Source organism: Euleptes europaea, chromosome 3, assembly GCF_029931775.1.
Source record: "Euleptes europaea isolate rEulEur1 chromosome 3, rEulEur1.hap1, whole genome shotgun sequence".
Taxonomy (NCBI): domain Eukaryota; kingdom Metazoa; phylum Chordata; class Lepidosauria; order Squamata; family Sphaerodactylidae; genus Euleptes; species Euleptes europaea.
Genome location: NC_079314.1, coordinates 87,544,997 through 87,562,395, shown reverse-complemented (window position 1 = coordinate 87,562,395; position 17,399 = coordinate 87,544,997). Strand labels below are relative to the sequence as shown.

The window sequence follows — 17,399 nt, the reverse complement described above, 5'->3', positions numbered from 1 at the left end:
TCCATTTGCCTGTTAATAACTGCTTTTCATGCTAAAGTGGGATTTTTTAAATCTAGAATACTAAAAAGAGCACATCAGTGTTTTCAACGGATTGCATTCCTCTTCCCACGGGTTCAAGGAAACACCAACCCAGTGCGTAATGCCAGTATTAAACTAATAATCTTCTGACCCAGATGTGAGATTATCATTGGATTACTGCAGGAGAAATACAATGACAACCATTTATTTGTGAGCATGCTTGATTACAAGTTTGGCAACAGCTGCTGAACAGAAACACACACCTCATCTAGGATTGCCAACCTCCCGGTGGTGGCTGGAGATTTCCTGGGATTACAATTGATCTCCAGGCAACAGGGATCAGTTCACCTGGAGAAAATGGCCTCTTTGGAAGGTGGACGCTATGGCATTAGACCCCACTGAAGTCCCTCCTCTTCCCAAACCCCACCCACCTCAGGTTTCACCCACAAAATCTCCAGGTATTTCCCAACCCAGAGCTGGCAACCCTACCTGAACCGTCTCTGAAAATCTGTTTGATCTTGCTTGATTCTTGAACTGTAATGAAGAAGGGGATTAAAGAGATCAGTATGTAAACAAAATGAAATCTGAAACAAAAAGAATTCTCTTCACCCCCCCTCTTGCCTTAAGACTGGATCACAAGCATGCTTGACAAATTTTGACAGGTTTAAGCACGTAGGTGGAACTGCGATAGGACACAGACACACTTTTAGGCGTGTTAAGAATTAGGGCACCCTTCCATCAATGCCAATCATGCCATTTGCCATTCAGCCGTTTCAAGATTTGGAATATCGGTTAACTTTAACCGAGGCCGAAAACGCACCCTTAAGCATCCACTCAGGACAGAAATGTCACCTTCCCCCGCTTTTTAACGACCCTGCCTTGTGAGGGAAACGGCGAGGGGTAACTACTCCGTGTCAAGTGAGCTCAAGCCCGCCGTGGTATGGGGAGATCCTGCTTTTAAGCCACATTTCAACCACGGGGAGCACCGAGGTGATTTCTTCCCATGCATCCAACGAGTTTGCGAGTCGCGAGGGAAAACTTGCGGGCAGACCAGGAGCCGCCAGGGCGAAGGCCCTCGTCCTTCGCAGCGCCTCCCCGGCCCTCCAAACAGAAAGCGCGCGGCAGGCAGGGGCCGAGGGGAGCTTCCTCCCACTCCCACCCCGCCAAGATCAGGGCGGGCCTGCCGTGACTGCCCCGGGCCGGCGGGGCTGGGCCAAGGCGGGCTGTGCCCTCCGCGAGAAACTCGCCCAAGTAGCGGGGCCGCCGCCTCAGTCGGGAACACGAGGCGCAGAGCGGTGGCGAGCATGGCCCCGCTGCCTTCCTGCTGGCGCCTCTGGGGTCTTTTCCTTCTCTGGGCCGCGGCGGAAACCCGCGCAGGTGAGGAGCACAGACCCGGCAGGCCGGGCAGGGGGCAGGGGGCAGGGGGCAGGGGGCGGGCAAGGGAGGGAGCGGGCCGCCGCCGTCCAGCCCCGCTTCCGGAGCCTTTGGCAAGGGTCTGTGGCGGCACCGAGGCGGCGGGAAAACCTCCTCAGCCGAATAGCCCTTCGGAGCCACTCTGCTCTGCTCTGTCGCGTTCTCACTCACGCTCAAAGTTTCGGGATAGACGGTCGTCTGAGCACACACAACCGACCGGGCAACTGCTGCAGACGGACTAACACGGCCGCCCATCGTGATCTGTAACCGACCGCAGGCAGTTTGGAGGGGGTGGGGGGTGGGGGGACACCCAAACGTCTTTCGTTTGGACATAATGCCGAACACGTTGATAGCTTGCTTGAGGCTGCCGGGTCTTAAATTTGAAAAAACAAAAAACCAAACGTACTCTGGAAACGCAGAGGCCGTTTTCTGTGGCTATAGATGTTTATGGAGCTGGGGTATTCCAAAAACCATTAGGATCAAGGAAGGTGTTTTGTTCTACAAGATTAATTCTTGGAAGTTAAAAAATAATTGTCGAAGGCTTTCACGGTCAGAGTTCATTGGTTCTTGTAGGTTATCCGGGTTGTGTAACCGTGGTCTTGGTATTTTCTTTCCTGACGTTTCGCCAGCAGCTATTACTCTTCCTACACACTTGACACTGATAGACACTGTCCTTCAGTGTTACTCCTCTGAAGCTGCCTGCCACAGCTGCTGGCGAAACGTCAGGAAAGAAAATACCAAGACCACGGTCACACAGCCCGGATAACCTACAAGAACCAATAAAAAATAATTAATATGAGTGATTCCCCCCTTCCCCATTTCTGATGGACTCTGGAAAGAGGTTATTTCCGAGACACCGGACGTTTGTTTGGCAGGGGTCCACAACTTTTTTGAACCTGTGGGCACCTTTGAGCACAGGGTGGTTGGCGCGACTACACAACAGTTGCCGCAGGAGACCAAGCCGGGGACAAGTGAGCCAGTCCGAGCACAGGGAAGTGTAAAAATACACTTGAAAAGAGGAATGGCAGGATAGAAGTAGCACTGTGGTGGCAGCTGCAACTGAAACATTATTTTAATCTGCCCAGCCAATCAGATCTCCAGCCAAGAGCACCAGTCACTTTCTAAAATAGTTGGTGGGTGCCAGGAAAGGTGGCAGCACCAGACCTGTTGCTACATGTAGGAGTTGATAAAGTACATTAGCAGTAAATTATATATATATATAAAAGTTCACACATCCACTCTGTATAAAGAATTATTTACACAACTTGCAAGAGATTTTCATCCTCATCTACCAGCTGTCCAGAAAATTCATGGCATCCTTCTTCTGTATTTGAACAACTGTACAGCGCCTGATGGATATGAGGCCGTATTAGGACACATCTGTGATGAATTGTATGATTAATGTTCACATCACATCATAAATTCATACTCATGTCATAGTTGGAACTTCTGTCTTCTAGGCGAAGTTCTATTTTGTGTCCTTTTAAAAGGAAAAAAATCCATTAATGTAAAGACGATTATACCATTGGAAGTGTTTTTAGAACATAGCACAGTGGTCCCCAACCTTTTTGAGCCTGTGGGGACCTCTAAAATTCTGACACAGGGTGGTGGTGGGCACAACCACAAAATGGCTCCCGCAGGAGGTGGAGACACACACAGAGGAAGCCCAAGTGCTGGGGAGAAGAGGGGTAATTAAAAATACACTAGGAAAAAGGAGTGAGAGAGAACAAAGACTTTGGTGGCATTTGCCACTTAAACAATGTTATTTTACTCTGCATAGCTGATCAGATTTGTAGTGGCCAATCAGAATCCCTGCTGGGTAGGAGCCCCATCTGCCCCTACCTGCTTTCTGAAAACACTTGGTGGGCATAAAGAAAGGTGTCAGCGGGTGCTCTGGCTCCCATGGGCACCACATTGGGAACCTCTATCATAACACATGGGTTTATTTTTTTAAAAAAATTATTCATTTATACCAGGGATGGGGAACCTCAGGCCCGGGGGCCGGATCCGGCCCGCGAGACCATTTCCCCTGGCCCTTGAGCCGGTTCTGGGAGCTCCAGGGCCCTGCCACTCGAGCCCTCCCTATTTAGGCTCTCCCCTCGGCACTTCGGGCATTGCTGGCAGGCAGACACGTGTGTAAAATTGATGCTGATTGGGTCATTGTTGGGCCGTTTCTCCCAACTCTCCCCACTTCCTACTCCTGGAGAGACACACAACTTCCACCCAAAACGTGCGCCTGGCCGGAAGCCCCCCTCCCCTTTCTCTCCCCTGCTGTTTCCAGGTGAGTGGGTGGCGTGCCACGCCATGCCCTCCCTTCACTCTCCAGCTTGAAACTGCTTGGGTGCCTGGAGCTTGTGTCACCATCTCCCCCTCGCCTGGCTACCGTTGGCTTCTCCCTCCCTCGCTCACCCCTGTAGATGTGTGTGTGGAAATGGGGCATTCCCCCGATCGTTGGGCCACTAGCATGGCCCGGTGAGTGCATGTGTGAAAGTATGGAAAGGGGAGGGGAGCCAAAAAGCTTCCCCCAATTGTGTGTGTGTGTGTTTGAAAGTGGGGAAGGGGTGGGAAGCGTGTGTGAAAGTGGAGAGGGGGGAGAAGCTGAGAAGGCTCCCCCCAATGGCGTGTTTGTGTGTGAAAGTGGGGAGGGGGGAAGCATGTGGAGTGCATGTGTGAAAGTGGGGAGGGGAGAGAAGCCAGGAAGGCTTCTCCCAATCGCGTGTGTTCATGTGTGTGTGTGTGGGAAGCCTCCCTCCCTTTCCTTCCTTCCCTCCTCTGCCTAGCCTCTCCTAGGGTTCATAGAATCATAGAGTTGGAAGGGATCACCAGGGTCATCTAGTCCAACTCCCTGCACAATGCAGGAAATTCACAACTACCTCCCCCCACATCCCCAGTGACCCCAACCCTCCCCCTGGCATGCGGGATCCCACAATCAAAGCACTCCCGACAGATGGCCATCCAGCCTCTGCTTAAAGATCTCCAAAGAAGGGGACTCCACCACCCTCCAGGTGGTTGCTGGAGACCTGGCAACCCTAGCCTTCCTTCCTTCCCTCCTCTGCATAGCCTCTCCTAGTGTTGCCAACCTCCAGGTGGTGGCTGGAGACCTAGCAACCCTTAGCCTCCCCCCCCCACCCGCCAGGAGATCTACACCTGGTATGGCCCCTGAATGATGTTATAAATGGGCAAATGGCCCTTGGCAGGAAAAAAGGTTCCCCACCCCTGATTTATACCCTGCTTTTCTTCCCAGATTGGAACCCAAAGCAGCTTACATCATTCTCCCCCATTTTATCCTTGCAACAATCCCGTGAGATAGGTTAGGCTGAGAGTATGTGACTGGTCCAAGGTCATCCAGTGAACTTTCATGGCACGTGTGCAGATTTGAACCTGGGTTTCCCAGATACTAGTCCGATACTCTTAACTGCTACATCACACTGGCTCTCACTTGGGTTTACAATACTACTGTATGTGTAGAATATAGGTTATAATTAATCTGCATATGTATATGTTGCAGCTATGAATTATGGAATGGCCCAATTTTTAGCTGCAATGAGGGCTGAACAGATGTTCACATTTAAGCATTCCACTATATTAATGCTCACCATGCATGAAACAGCCCCCATTCAAAGTGTGGGTCAAGCAGCAAATGCCCCATGAAAACTTCCATTCCTTCTTGACCTCAAAAAAGTATAGTGAGAACCACAACAGCTGCATTTTAAAAGTAAACTTAAATTTATATTGTATGTACATGTGCATCCTCCCACAACTTGTACTCTCAGCTACCCTCACTGCCTGTAGATGGGGATACTGGCAGAGTGCTTGGGTACCCCACTTCAGGGTATGCTGATGCTGGCTTTGCTTGGGAGCCACATGTGGCTCTTTGATATGCCCCCTGTGGCTCTGCTGAGCACTGTTCACCAATGTGGCACCTGCCCCATGGGTCAGGAAAGTGGGCAAGACCGTTGCCCAGTGGGGCTTGTGGTTGGCAAATAGTTCCCACCTTGACATAGCTGCTTCTAGAAGACTAGTTAAGCTGCGAGCCTCCCTGAGGTGCAGGCCTCATGCCAGGAATGGAAATAAATGCAGCTCTTTTGGTTGATGGCAACTGTGAATGTAACTTACTGTACTTTTCAGGACCCACTTCTAAACAAATTGTACCTCTTGGGTTCCTCTTGACAAGCAACTCCATGTTACTTTCCCCCTCCTAAACATAAAATACAGGAATCTCACATCGGTTTTTCAATTACCACAGTTATAATTTATTTTTCCTGTTTAGTATTTATATATACTAAATACTTCCAGCTGGTCCCTGTGGCCCCTGCTGTGATTAGCTCCTTCCTATTTACTTATTTATTTGACTTATAACCCTCCCTCCCCAGCAAGCCGGCTCAGGGCGGGTAACATCATTTAAAAAATACAACAATATACAATATAAATATACAATAAAATCCATAATAAAACCATCAATAAAATTCTAAAAACCAAACATGATGGCACACAAGTCTAAAAGCTGTAGGGACCGTACAGGTGGTGACAAGAGACCGTATAGAAAGGTGACGGGGGAGGGAGTGGCATTTGGAACAAAAAGCACACAGAATGCGCTTTCTGCTCCAGGCCTTCTCCTAGTCACCTTCAGTCAGCTGATCGGGCTGAGCTTGAAAAGGAAACCACACTGGACATAGTTTCTGCTCCAAGCTTGCAGCAGAAAGTGTGCAGGATGAGCTTCCCACAGTAAGCCTCCCTCCACTATTCATCACAAGCCAAGTTGCTGTTGAGTTGTGATTTCTGCAATTGCACAGACATCGTTTCTCTGTATGGTCTTTTTTTAAACCTTCCACCCAATTTGGGGGGATTTTCCTGCAGGTCTGTAGAGACCCCCCCTTTTTGGTACATGTATTCATTGTGTGGATTTTGTTAGTTTTTATGAAAAAAATTAAAATGGAGTGCAGCTGACTCAGGACCATACTATGACCCCATTACAGATGTTGGGCTTGAACACAGGTCTCTCAGATCCAGCACCAACTCTGTATCCTCTGGAATACAGCACTGTATAATGTTGTAATTGATCATGTGTTCATCATTCTCTGGAGCACATTCTCTGGAGAAGCCAGCATAGAAATGCTATAATTAAATAAATACGATGGAATTGTTTTCTTTTTACATAGTGTTCAATTTGGCTATGTGAACTGAAATTCCAAAAATATATTTCAATGTTCTTCTAACACCAGACTTAAATTTCCTGATACTTCTGAATTCATTCTAGCAGAAACTGAAAGGACAGAATGTAGAGTGACAATGTGTTCTAGTTGTTTGACTTTAAACATATGGTTATGTGGCAGAGCAGAGTGATGCTAATGTTTCATTATGCATAAAGGCTTGGTTCTCCCATGCAATGGGAAGAGTGCTACCACAGAGGGGCATTCTAGCTGTAACCCAGTTTATGTTGCAGCTGTTGCTGGTAACATCACAGAATGAAGCTATGTGTTCTGTCATGCAATGAGAATGACATGATAGCCTACACGAAGATAAGCTGCTCCTACAGAGGCACTAACAATTCAATGCTACCCATTAATGACAATATCATTCCCAGTGATGTCCTCACATTAGCTACACATGTGAACCACCATTCAGAATGTGACAGGAACACTGCGATTGTATCAGTTATCCCATGCCATACCATACCACACACAGTGCACAAGCATATTGCCAGGAACAGGACAGAGGACCCATGGCGGGGGAGGGGGTAAAGACAGAGGTAGAGCTCAAGGGACAATTCTTCATAACTTTTTTGAGGGAGAGGGAGAGAAAAACACTTAACATTGAGGTCCAATTGTCGATTTCCCCCTGCATCTATAACATGTACCTACAAGGAATGCATAGGTCTTGTAAGATTTGCAGGAGCCAATGAGAAGCAGTGTTAGAGCAGAACAAGCAACGTTCTGAACACTAAGTTGCTGGCCCAGCATAGGATGTGCTTGTACAGGTAAACTAGGACTTTGGGAAAGATGTATGAAGTATCCCCGCATCAAATTACAGCCTCACTCACATTTTTAGTGGAGTGTGCATAGTCCTGTGGATTTTTGCAGATTGCCACATGGGCAAAAGCTGAAAGAAGTTTCAGCAGGCTAGCAGTAATAAAAAAAATGCAGACATTTTACTGTGGGGAAAGAACAGTTAAGCCCCTTAGCTCTTTTGTCTATCAGGCATGAACTTGCAAGAGCAATTGGCTTTGGGGAGATCATTCATAATTTTGGAATGTAGAAGGCCAGAAAAATAAAGCTTTAAATTGAATTATGTGTTTCTAAAATGATTGCAGCTGCACCGATCCATTGTAATTTTTAAAAATGAAAACAGAACCATAGGACGAACCAAAACATTACAAAAATAGTAAGCTTTGTAGGATTCTTGTTTAGGCAAGGTATTATGTTAATAAAAAACAGCAAAAACCCTAATCACTACACCACACTGGGTATTGTTATGTGTCTGCTGTTGAATAGCAGTAAGCAGCCAGTCCTGGGTGAGTCATGCAAGGCAGGTGGTAGCAGCTCACCCAGTGACTGCTTGCAAGCCTGGCCTCAGTGACCCCTTCAAAGGCCAAAACAGCTCTGGAAAGACCCCTTTCTCTCCCCCTGACTTTTATGACAGAAACCAAAACTTGAAGGCTGGCAATACTGTTGTTGTTGCCTAGCAACAGCCACAGAGGGCATTCATTTCTTACAGCTACAGGCACTCCTATCTTTTTTTTAACCCAATGTATTTTTTATTTCAGATTTTTTGGCAAACCTAGGGCTTTCCTCAGGTTTGTAGAAAGATGCGTCTTGTCTGTTTATGGCCTAGTCTCTAGATTTGTATTCCCAGATAGGGCCATGTGGAGAATGAGATATGTTGAGATTACATATATAGCTGTATTTCTCAATATAGTTAAGAATTAATCTTTAAGCTCTGAATGCTATTTTTGTGGCAGAAAATGAAACAGGAAGTTTTGTGCAAGTTCTGTAAATGTGGTTATTCAGCAAATGAGAAATTGTTTGCACTAAAAAAACATGGGAAACAGAACTAATTACTTTAAAAATCAAAGCTACCATAGAAAAAAAGAGCACAAAAATAAAAGGTTGAAAGCTACTGTTCTGCTAAGTTAAGTGCAGAATCCTCCTTCAGAGGAAAACCTCCTTCACTGGTGAAAGATTAGTAGCACAGGAGGAACATTGCATGCTTAGCAGAATGGAGTGGTAGGCTCCTACCCAAGTTCCCCCCCCCTTGTGGATTGTTGCTAATTTGAGTGAAATACTCTATAGAGTGAAATACTCTATAAATCTGTAGAATCAACACAATCATACAAAAAAAAGTTTGCTTCACAATTTTTTTTGCTTCAGTTTCTCCCAAAAATGGATGTAGATGGAAAGTCCACAAATGAGACATTGCAACTTCCTTGTGGAGCCTGTTATGCTATGTCTGTAGTCCCTCAGTACAATGCTACATAGTTACTCCAGTTCTCAGTAGACCTGGTTACATCACTAAAATATGACTCACCATCATACAATGTGGCAATGGGTCACTAGGCTGGAATAGGGCAGGATTCAAATCTAAATAAAAATAATAATATCTAAAACATCTATTAGCTTATGACTGAGTGGAACCACCATGTTGAAAGGCAGTTTGCCATTGAATACCAGTTGCTGGTGGGGAGGGGGGCAACAGTGAGGCAGGGCTTTCTAATAGCATCTGGATTTGGGAAATAGGTTGTTAGTTTATAAATGAAGCAAATTGATTTTGTACACAGGATTGCCACCACTTAACCTGGCAAACTATAGACCAGTCATTTACAATGTCAGTGAAGCAAAACAAGTATGACAATCATGCGTATCTAGCAACATTGCTTTACATTAATTATTAAACACTTAGTTGGAAAAACAGATCTCAAGTGCCTGAAGATAATTTCTGCTAATGGAAGGTGCATGGGATTTTTATCAGTACCCCCCCTCACTGCAGACCCCTCCGATTTACCTCTCATGCTGTCCCTGGTGTTTCCCTGAGCTTTCTGGGTTGCAGCAGAAGGAGGAGGCAGGGAAATCCCATTCTGCTGATGGAAATGCTTTCATTAGTGGAGAGTAACTACAGGATCCGTGCCTTTATATTTTTGAAACTGCAAACAGAACTAATTTAAAATATTGTCGAAGGCTTTCATGGTCAGAGTTCATTGGTTCTTGTAGGTTATCCGGGCTGTGTAACCGTGGTCTTGGTATTTTCTTTCCTGACGTTTTGCCAGCAGCTGTGGCAGGCATCTTCAGAGGAGTAACACTGAAGGACAGTGTCTTCACTTCAGTGTTACTTCTCTGAAGATGCCTGCCACAGCTGCTGGCGAAATGTCAGGAAAGAAAATACCAAGACCACGGTTACACAGCCCGGATAACCTACAAGAACCAATGAACTAATTTAAGTTTGTTCAGTCTGTTTTTACAGAAGACATGGACAAACTCCATCCATAGTAAGTTATGTATTATCAACATAGCTCCCAAAGCTATTTGTTGTATACTGCCTCTGTAAGAGGCTAACCAGAAAGCCTCAGTGCAAGCAGGAGAGAAACAGCTTCATGTACTTGCCTACCAGTAACTTTCAGGAGGGCAGATCTAGACAGTGTTGAAACCAGGCCAGGTGATTCCTGGACTTAGTTGTCAAGGAACAGAAAATCTTTTAGTTAAGTATTTTTAGTTTTCCTTTTCGAGCCAAGTTGTCTGCTTCTAGTTTTCAGTCTTGTTGAAAACAAACCATTAGGTTAAACAAGCTGGCTGTTGTTGTTGTGCCATTATACAATACTGTCCACAAAGGTTTTCAAAATGAAGCTAACTTTGTTTAAAGTTTTTGTGTATATATTTTTTAAAAGATTGGCTTCTCCAGTCCCTTATTTTTATCTTAAAGATGTTGAGTTTTCTTGTTTTTTGTTTAGTTTTTTTGGTGGTATTGCCATCATTTATGACTGCTCAAAGTTTGGTTGATTAGTCTGAAGATGAGAACAGTTGATTATAGTCTGAAGACGAGAACACATTAGTTTATTCTTTCAGGCAATTCAAATTGAACTGAAAGTGCATTGGTATTTTACATGGTACTTACATGGAAGGCATCGGTCCTAGTCAGTGGGAAACATAAAAAGCGGTGATAGCCTTATGGAAAAGCCAGCATGACATCCTTCAGTTCTAGAATGGAGCTCATTTTTAAAGGCATGCACTGACAAAGATTGGAAGGGGGGAAAGTGCCTACCGCCTCTGGAATCTGCTTCCAAAAGCAACTGCTTCACAAAGCTGCATAGAAAACCTAGCTTTGAAACTCTCCTCCTACTGACACAGCCCAAGATGTTCTCTGAAAAGCTTCTTCAGGGGAATGGTGGACCCCTCCTCTGTGCTGGAATATTACATTTAGCAGAATGTTCAAGGCACATAACACAGCAGAGTCTATCTGGTTTGTGTGTGCTGCTAAGAAACAAAGTTACACATGGAGCCGCTTTATCTTTGCAAAACTAATATGAGTTCTTTATTGCAAGGAACTCCATTCTAGACAGGATAGAGCAGAGACAGGTTTCTAATCTAGTCTAACTAGAAAAAGAAGAGTTGGTTTTTATATGCTGACTTTCTCTACCACTAAAGGCAGAATCAAACCGGCTTGCAATCACCTTTCCTCCCCCTCCCCACAACAGACACCCTGCGAGGTGGGTGGGGCTGAGAGAGCGTGACTTGCCCAAGGTCACCCAGCTGCCTTGGTGTGTAGGGGCGAGAAAACAAATCCAGTTCACCAGATTAGCGTCTGCTGCTCATGTGGAGGAGTGGGGAATCAAACCTGGTTCTCCAGATCAGACTCCACCACTCCAAACCTCTGCTCTTAACCACTATACCACGCTGGCTCTCTACACCACGCTAGCTAGGATGGATAGAGACGCAGGAGGCATGTCGTGCCCTCATGGTGCCAAGATGGAGAAGGACGAATGTAGAGAGAAGGTGTCAGCTGGAAGGAAAATTCCCTGAGAGTAGCAATCTACTCTTCAAATGTATAGCATCAGAGCAGTAGGAAGGAAGGATGTTCAGCGACCTGACCTATCTCTCCCTCTTTATAGTCCCCCTCTGAAGTCCTTCACTTCCAACACCCTGGAGCGATGTGAGGGGTAGTTGGAGGACTGCCACAGGAGAGGGAAACTGTTCTCCCTTCATATGCAAGTAGATCTTTTTGATCCACCTCAGTTTTTCCATATCATGTCCTTTCAGTAAAATAATGAAAATACATAATAAAACAATGAAAATGCAGTGAAATTGTCGAAGGCTTTCACGGTCAGAGTTCATTGGTTCTTGTAGGTTATCCGGGCTGTGTAATCGTGGTCTTGGAATTTTCTTTCCTGACGTTTCGCCAGCAACTGTGGCAGGCATCTTCAGAGTAGTAACACTGAGGACAGTGTCAGACACTGTCCTCAGTGTTACTACTCTGAAGATGCCTGCCACAGTTGCTGGCGAAACGTCAGGAAAGAAAATTCCAAGACCACGGTTACACAGCCCGGATAACCTACAAGAACCAATGCAGTGAAATTGTCTTAATACACAGCATGATTTCTAAAACAACTTGGTGTTTTGAATACCTTTGAAATGATGGTTTCCACCTTCTTCTTGATAGCAATCAAAGACCATATAAACCTCCAAGGAAGGGAGTAAATCTCGTGTAAGTCTTGGGAGTAAATGACTGCTGTAATAGTTGTGTGAAAATAATTCTGGAGGTCTACCAAATGTAACAGTAATTAAAACTTGCCTAGTGTGGGTGTGAATTGTCTGAATATGTTTCTTTTTAAGAGGAAGGAATAAAAATAAATCCGCTTTACGAGACATTTAGAAGTTATTGCTGCTTTGCAATGGGCCTGTCTTCTGTTGATTTGAGATTATGTAGTTAGTGGCTCCTCTTCTACCCACCTTACTAACAGGCAAGCCTCAGTCTGTAGGGGGCAGAGGGCCAGTATGGAGTAGAAGGTAGTATGTCAGACATAGGGCCAATTTACAGGTTACGAAGTCCTTGTGGCTGCCATGAGGATTTTTGATCCAAAGTATTCTGGTGGTTCTGTGCTTCCTAGGCATGGATGGGTATGAGCTGGATTGGGACCATGGGACCATGCCTAGGAAGTTAGATTGGGACCATGAGACCATGCCTAGGAAGGCAACCCCCCCCCCCCCCGGTTGCTATTTTTCTGACCTCAAATGTTCTCAGGGATAGTTTGCTGTGTTGTGGGATGTATAAGTAGTGATGGCTATACATAAGTTTTCTAAACAGGGGCAATAGCAACTCCTGGGGCTCCTGCAGGAGGGAAGGCTTAAGACCCCTCTAGCCATGTGCTACTGTTCTGTCCACTGCCCCAACCCACACATACCTGGTAATTAATTTCTGAGCATGGAATGACTACATGTCTTTAAGAAGTCCTTGTGGAGGACACAAGGACTTTGTAACATATGAATTGGTCCTTAATGACGAGAGCTGGATTCAGTTGAAGCTCACTTGGGTCAATCACTGTTTTTCATGTTTATCATGAGAATAAATGGAGGAAGGTTATATACTGCTTTGAAGAACTGTCAAGACAATCTGGAATTAATAAACTGCTGAAGTTATTAGGGGGGGGGGAGATAGTTGTGTATTTCCTGCATTGTGCAGGAATAATAAAAAGGCCCCCAAAACAATGCATCCTTTTTAAAAAATTGTTAAAAAATTAAACAAAATTAAAATGGCGGGATAATAAACAAGCATGGTTAAACCAGAGCATATTTGGCATCATTTTAGGTTTTCTGTTTCCCTCCAAAAAGTGTCTTTTTCTAAGTAAGAGCAAAATTTGTTGTGTCTTCTAAACTGGCAAAACAATTTCAAGCAACAAGGTCAGTTTTTACAAAAGGGCATCCTGAACCTTCACATTACACAGATATCTGTTCCTCAAAAATGCAGGCATAATTCACCAGGCTGAATCAAGGTGAAGGTTGGAGTGAGTCTGTCAGAGGTCAGTTTGGAAATATAGAAAGGCTCAGGCAACCTGTATCTGTAGCAAGGGTAGCTTCAGTGATGTCAGCATTTTGACTTTTTTTTCATTAAATCTAGATGATCTTGAAATTGACATAGTGTCCTGGAAAATGATGATCATACAATATTGACCCAGACCGTATGGTTCATCAGTGTCAGTATTGCTTATTCAGTATTGCTTAGTAGCTCTTCAGGGTCTCAGGTAGAGGTCTTTCATATCACCTCCTACTTGATCCTTTTAATTGGAGATGCCAGGGATTGAACCTGATGGGCTCTTTAGGACAAATACAAAAGAAGAAATGGCTGAAGAAATGGTTGTCCCACCTTGTTCCTGTAAGGACCATATGATTGTCTTGATTGTTTAGAGATTAATCCCATAAACTCTGTTGGTTTATCACATGGTGTTTTTAGTGTATAACACCAGACATGCATCTGGTTCTCACTGTCCTTATTTGATTACAAGTGATGAGTAGGAAGGAACTCTCCCCTCCCTGCTAATTGTCCTATCCCTTCAGAATTAGATCAGTGCTTTTATTAACAGTGTAAAATTCTCCCATTTCTTGTTTGATGTCTTTGCAGATATCCACTATGCAACTGTATACTTGGTGAAAGCTGAAAAGCAATTCCTTATTAAAGATGAAATGGATAGGAATGGTGATGCTTATGGTTACTACAACGACACTGTACAGTCTACTGGATGGGGAATTCTTGAGATCAAAGCAGGCTATGGTAGCCAGTCCATAAGCAATGAAGACCTCATGTATGCTGCAGGTTTCTTGGAGGGCTATCTCACTGCTTCGTAAGTACTTCCATAAAAGTAATCCAGAGGAGAAAATTTATTGTTAAAACTTACAAATCAGTTTCCCTTTTCATAAATCTCAGCTCCAAACCAAGGATCTGTAACAATATTAATTTTTGAGATCTTCAGTTTTTCAGTCCTTTCATCCAGTCTCCTTGGGAAATGATCAGGTTTTCTTCTTGGGCATGTACAGAGCCATGTGTAGATATTGGGACCCAATGACTACACGGCTGGTGTTACAAAACATCCTATACGACTGAAGTTGTTCAATTTTATATTCTCCCAACTATATAATGGGTGAAAGACCGTCCCAAAGGAAATGATTTTGGTTTTATCAATATTTATGGACATTTCATTTTCAGCACATTATCTAATTAATGCCTGCAAGGCTCTCTTTAGTCCCACCTTTGTTAATGAAATAATTATCATATAATCTGCATATAATAGTGTAGAAATTTTTCATTGCCCAGTTTAGGAGCATTTTTATTTTCTATCTGAAAAATATTTGTTACATCACTTAAATGTAAATTAAATAACAAGGGAGCCAACACACAACCATGTCAAACTATTTTACACACCAGTATATCTGAAGTAAGAAGCCCAAGAGAGCCAGCATGGTGTAGTGATTAAAAGTGGCAGACTCTAATCTGGAGAACTGGGTTCGATTCCCTGCTCCTCTACACGAAGCTGGATAGGTGACCTTGGGCCAGTCACAGTTCTCTCAGAACTTTCTCAGCCCACACGGAGGCAGGCAATGGCAAACCACTTCTGAACATCTCTTGCCATGAATCAACCTGATTCAATAAAGATGCACAGTGGGAAGAGAGAGGAGTTGAAGCCTTCCCTGGCAGCCAGCAGTACAGCCCCAGGGAGGCCTGCCTCATATTGAGAGCCTGTTGAGCTAACTATAGGAAAAACTCTTTGAGGTAACTTTCAGATTACATTATATATTTGCTATTCCAAAGGCTTTTCTGTTATGTTTTGTGCTCTACTCGTTACACAGAAAGTCAGGTTGACTTGCCAGCTCAGAGATTATGGGATTACAAACACTATTATTTTAAAAGGTCCAAGCCAGTGAGAAACGATACAGCAATTTCACTATCTAATAGTAGCTACCTTTCTCCCTCTGGCTGTTGGGCATAATTAAAATCCTGTTAGCTTCAACATGCAGGGGAGAAAGTTAGCAACAAGACTGATATAGCAACAGTTCAGGAGGCACAGAGACTACATCTTCTCTTATTTATTTATTTATCTATCTATTTGACTTCTACTCTGCCTTTCTTGCTTCAGACTTGGTACAGGCATCACATTAGTGGGAAGCTGGTGTCTAGATATGCCTTACATTTAATTATCATATCATCTCATTTCACTTTTGAAGGTAATTTGAACAGAGTGATTTCACTTTGGATATTGACCTGTATCTAACCATACAGTTCTGAGGACATATGTATGCATACATTTCTTTAAGAGGGAACAACAGTTTCTGCTGATTCCTCTACTTAGACTATCCAAAATACACAGCAACTATGGCCAAACTACCATATTCATACAAGAATGAAGATTACAGATTTAATGTTCAATGCTACAATGTGATGTGATGCTATCAAAAATACAGTATCTACCTACTTGTCTATAGACACAAATACATTATAATCAATACAAAGTTCTACAGCAACATTCTATGATCTATTTAAAGCAATGATCTATTTAAAGTCCACGTTTTCATCCTTGGGATGATGAAGGTATAATTCACAAATCAGTTGCAATGCCGGTCCTGTGTGTAGCAGAAATTACTGCCCACTCTTCAGAAAACTCAAGTGCTCTTATTGATTGTTATTGATTGTTATTCAAGTGCTCTTATTTGGAATATGTGCCTTTATATCTGTTTTCTGTGGAGTGGTTTCTGTGATACGAAGAGTATTTGAGGGACATAGCTTATCAGTTTGTATTTATTATATAAATAAGGTAAGGAAAAATGAAAGAACAGTAATATTTCTCTCATTCTTTCAGACGTATCAGTGACCATGTTGCAAACCTGTATCCACAGCTGTTTAAGGATATCATCATTAGGAAAAAAGTTGAAGATTTTATGGAGTAAGTACAGCGTTGTCAAAAATTGGGCTGAAGAACTGAAATGCCATGATAGGGTTCAGACATCCCCAGTGATATCTGCACTTTCTAATTTAACTAGTTGATGTAGAAAGAGCTTATGCCATGATAAATCTGTTAATCTTTAAGGTGCGGAAGACTTTCTCTTGTTTTTGCTATAATAGATTAACATAGCTACGTGCTTGGAAACATCACGGATGTTCCTGCAAACATCAGTGCCCACAAAGACACAGGTGACACCCAATTAGGTCAGGAGTAACTACATTTAGTGGAGGAAACATGATTTGTGAATAATACTTGTATGAAAATAAAAGGAAAGGTGCTGAGAAAACCTGATGTAGTTACTGCTGAAACCAAAGCATGTTAGTACAGCTACAGTTTCATTGCGTGATAAACAGTACAACCTTAAATGTGTTTACTCAGAAGTAAGTGTCACTCAGGATTTATTCCCCACACCACAACCAACATTTATTTCTTGGAGATGATTCACATTATGAAAAGTGCTCTGTAAAGTCAAATTTATCCTCATATAGGAAACAAGATCAATGGACCAGAGAACAAATTAAAAACAACCCAGATGACCACTTTTGGAGACACACAGGATACATCATTGCTCAGCTGGATGGGCTGTACATGGGAACTGTAGAGTGGGCTAAACAGCAGAAAAAAACAGTAAGAATAATTAAACTAAATTGTCTTTAAACAACTTGGAGGTAGGAGGGAAAGGAGAATTGAGATGAATTTTTTCATTATGTGAAGATGTAGTGTTGACTCTAAAAGTATCCTTCCACCCATGGAAAAAATCTTGAGTGGAAGTGCACTTTAAGATCCAACCCAAAGTGCTCTCTGCTCTACTAGACAATACAGAAAGTCTTTCTGTTAGCTCCAGGATTCCTGTCAGTATTGTTTCTAAAGAATTCAATTATGCCGCAGCTATCGGCCCTATACAGGGCATGTGATATAAGCGTCAGAGGGGAGGATTATTCTCAAAAACTCTGTTTGACTAGCTTTTTGAGGGCGGAGGAAACTGGGTGGAATG

At 43.6% G+C, this 17,399-nt stretch overlaps 1 protein-coding gene across 1 annotated transcript in view; it reads left to right on the top strand.

The window, feature by feature from the left end:
• The first annotated feature begins 1,322 nt into the window (after positions 1-1,322).
• PLBD1 (phospholipase B domain containing 1) overlaps positions 1,323-17,399 on the top strand; it is a 34,459-nt gene continuing 18,382 nt past the window's right edge. Inside the window, exons 1-4 of the mRNA XM_056846541.1 lie at positions 1,323-1,395; positions 14,032-14,251; positions 16,262-16,345; positions 16,894-17,032. Of these exons, the coding sequence (XP_056702519.1) occupies positions 1,323-1,395; positions 14,032-14,251; positions 16,262-16,345; positions 16,894-17,032 (516 nt within the window). The remainder of the gene's footprint in view (positions 1,396-14,031; positions 14,252-16,261; positions 16,346-16,893; positions 17,033-17,399) is intronic.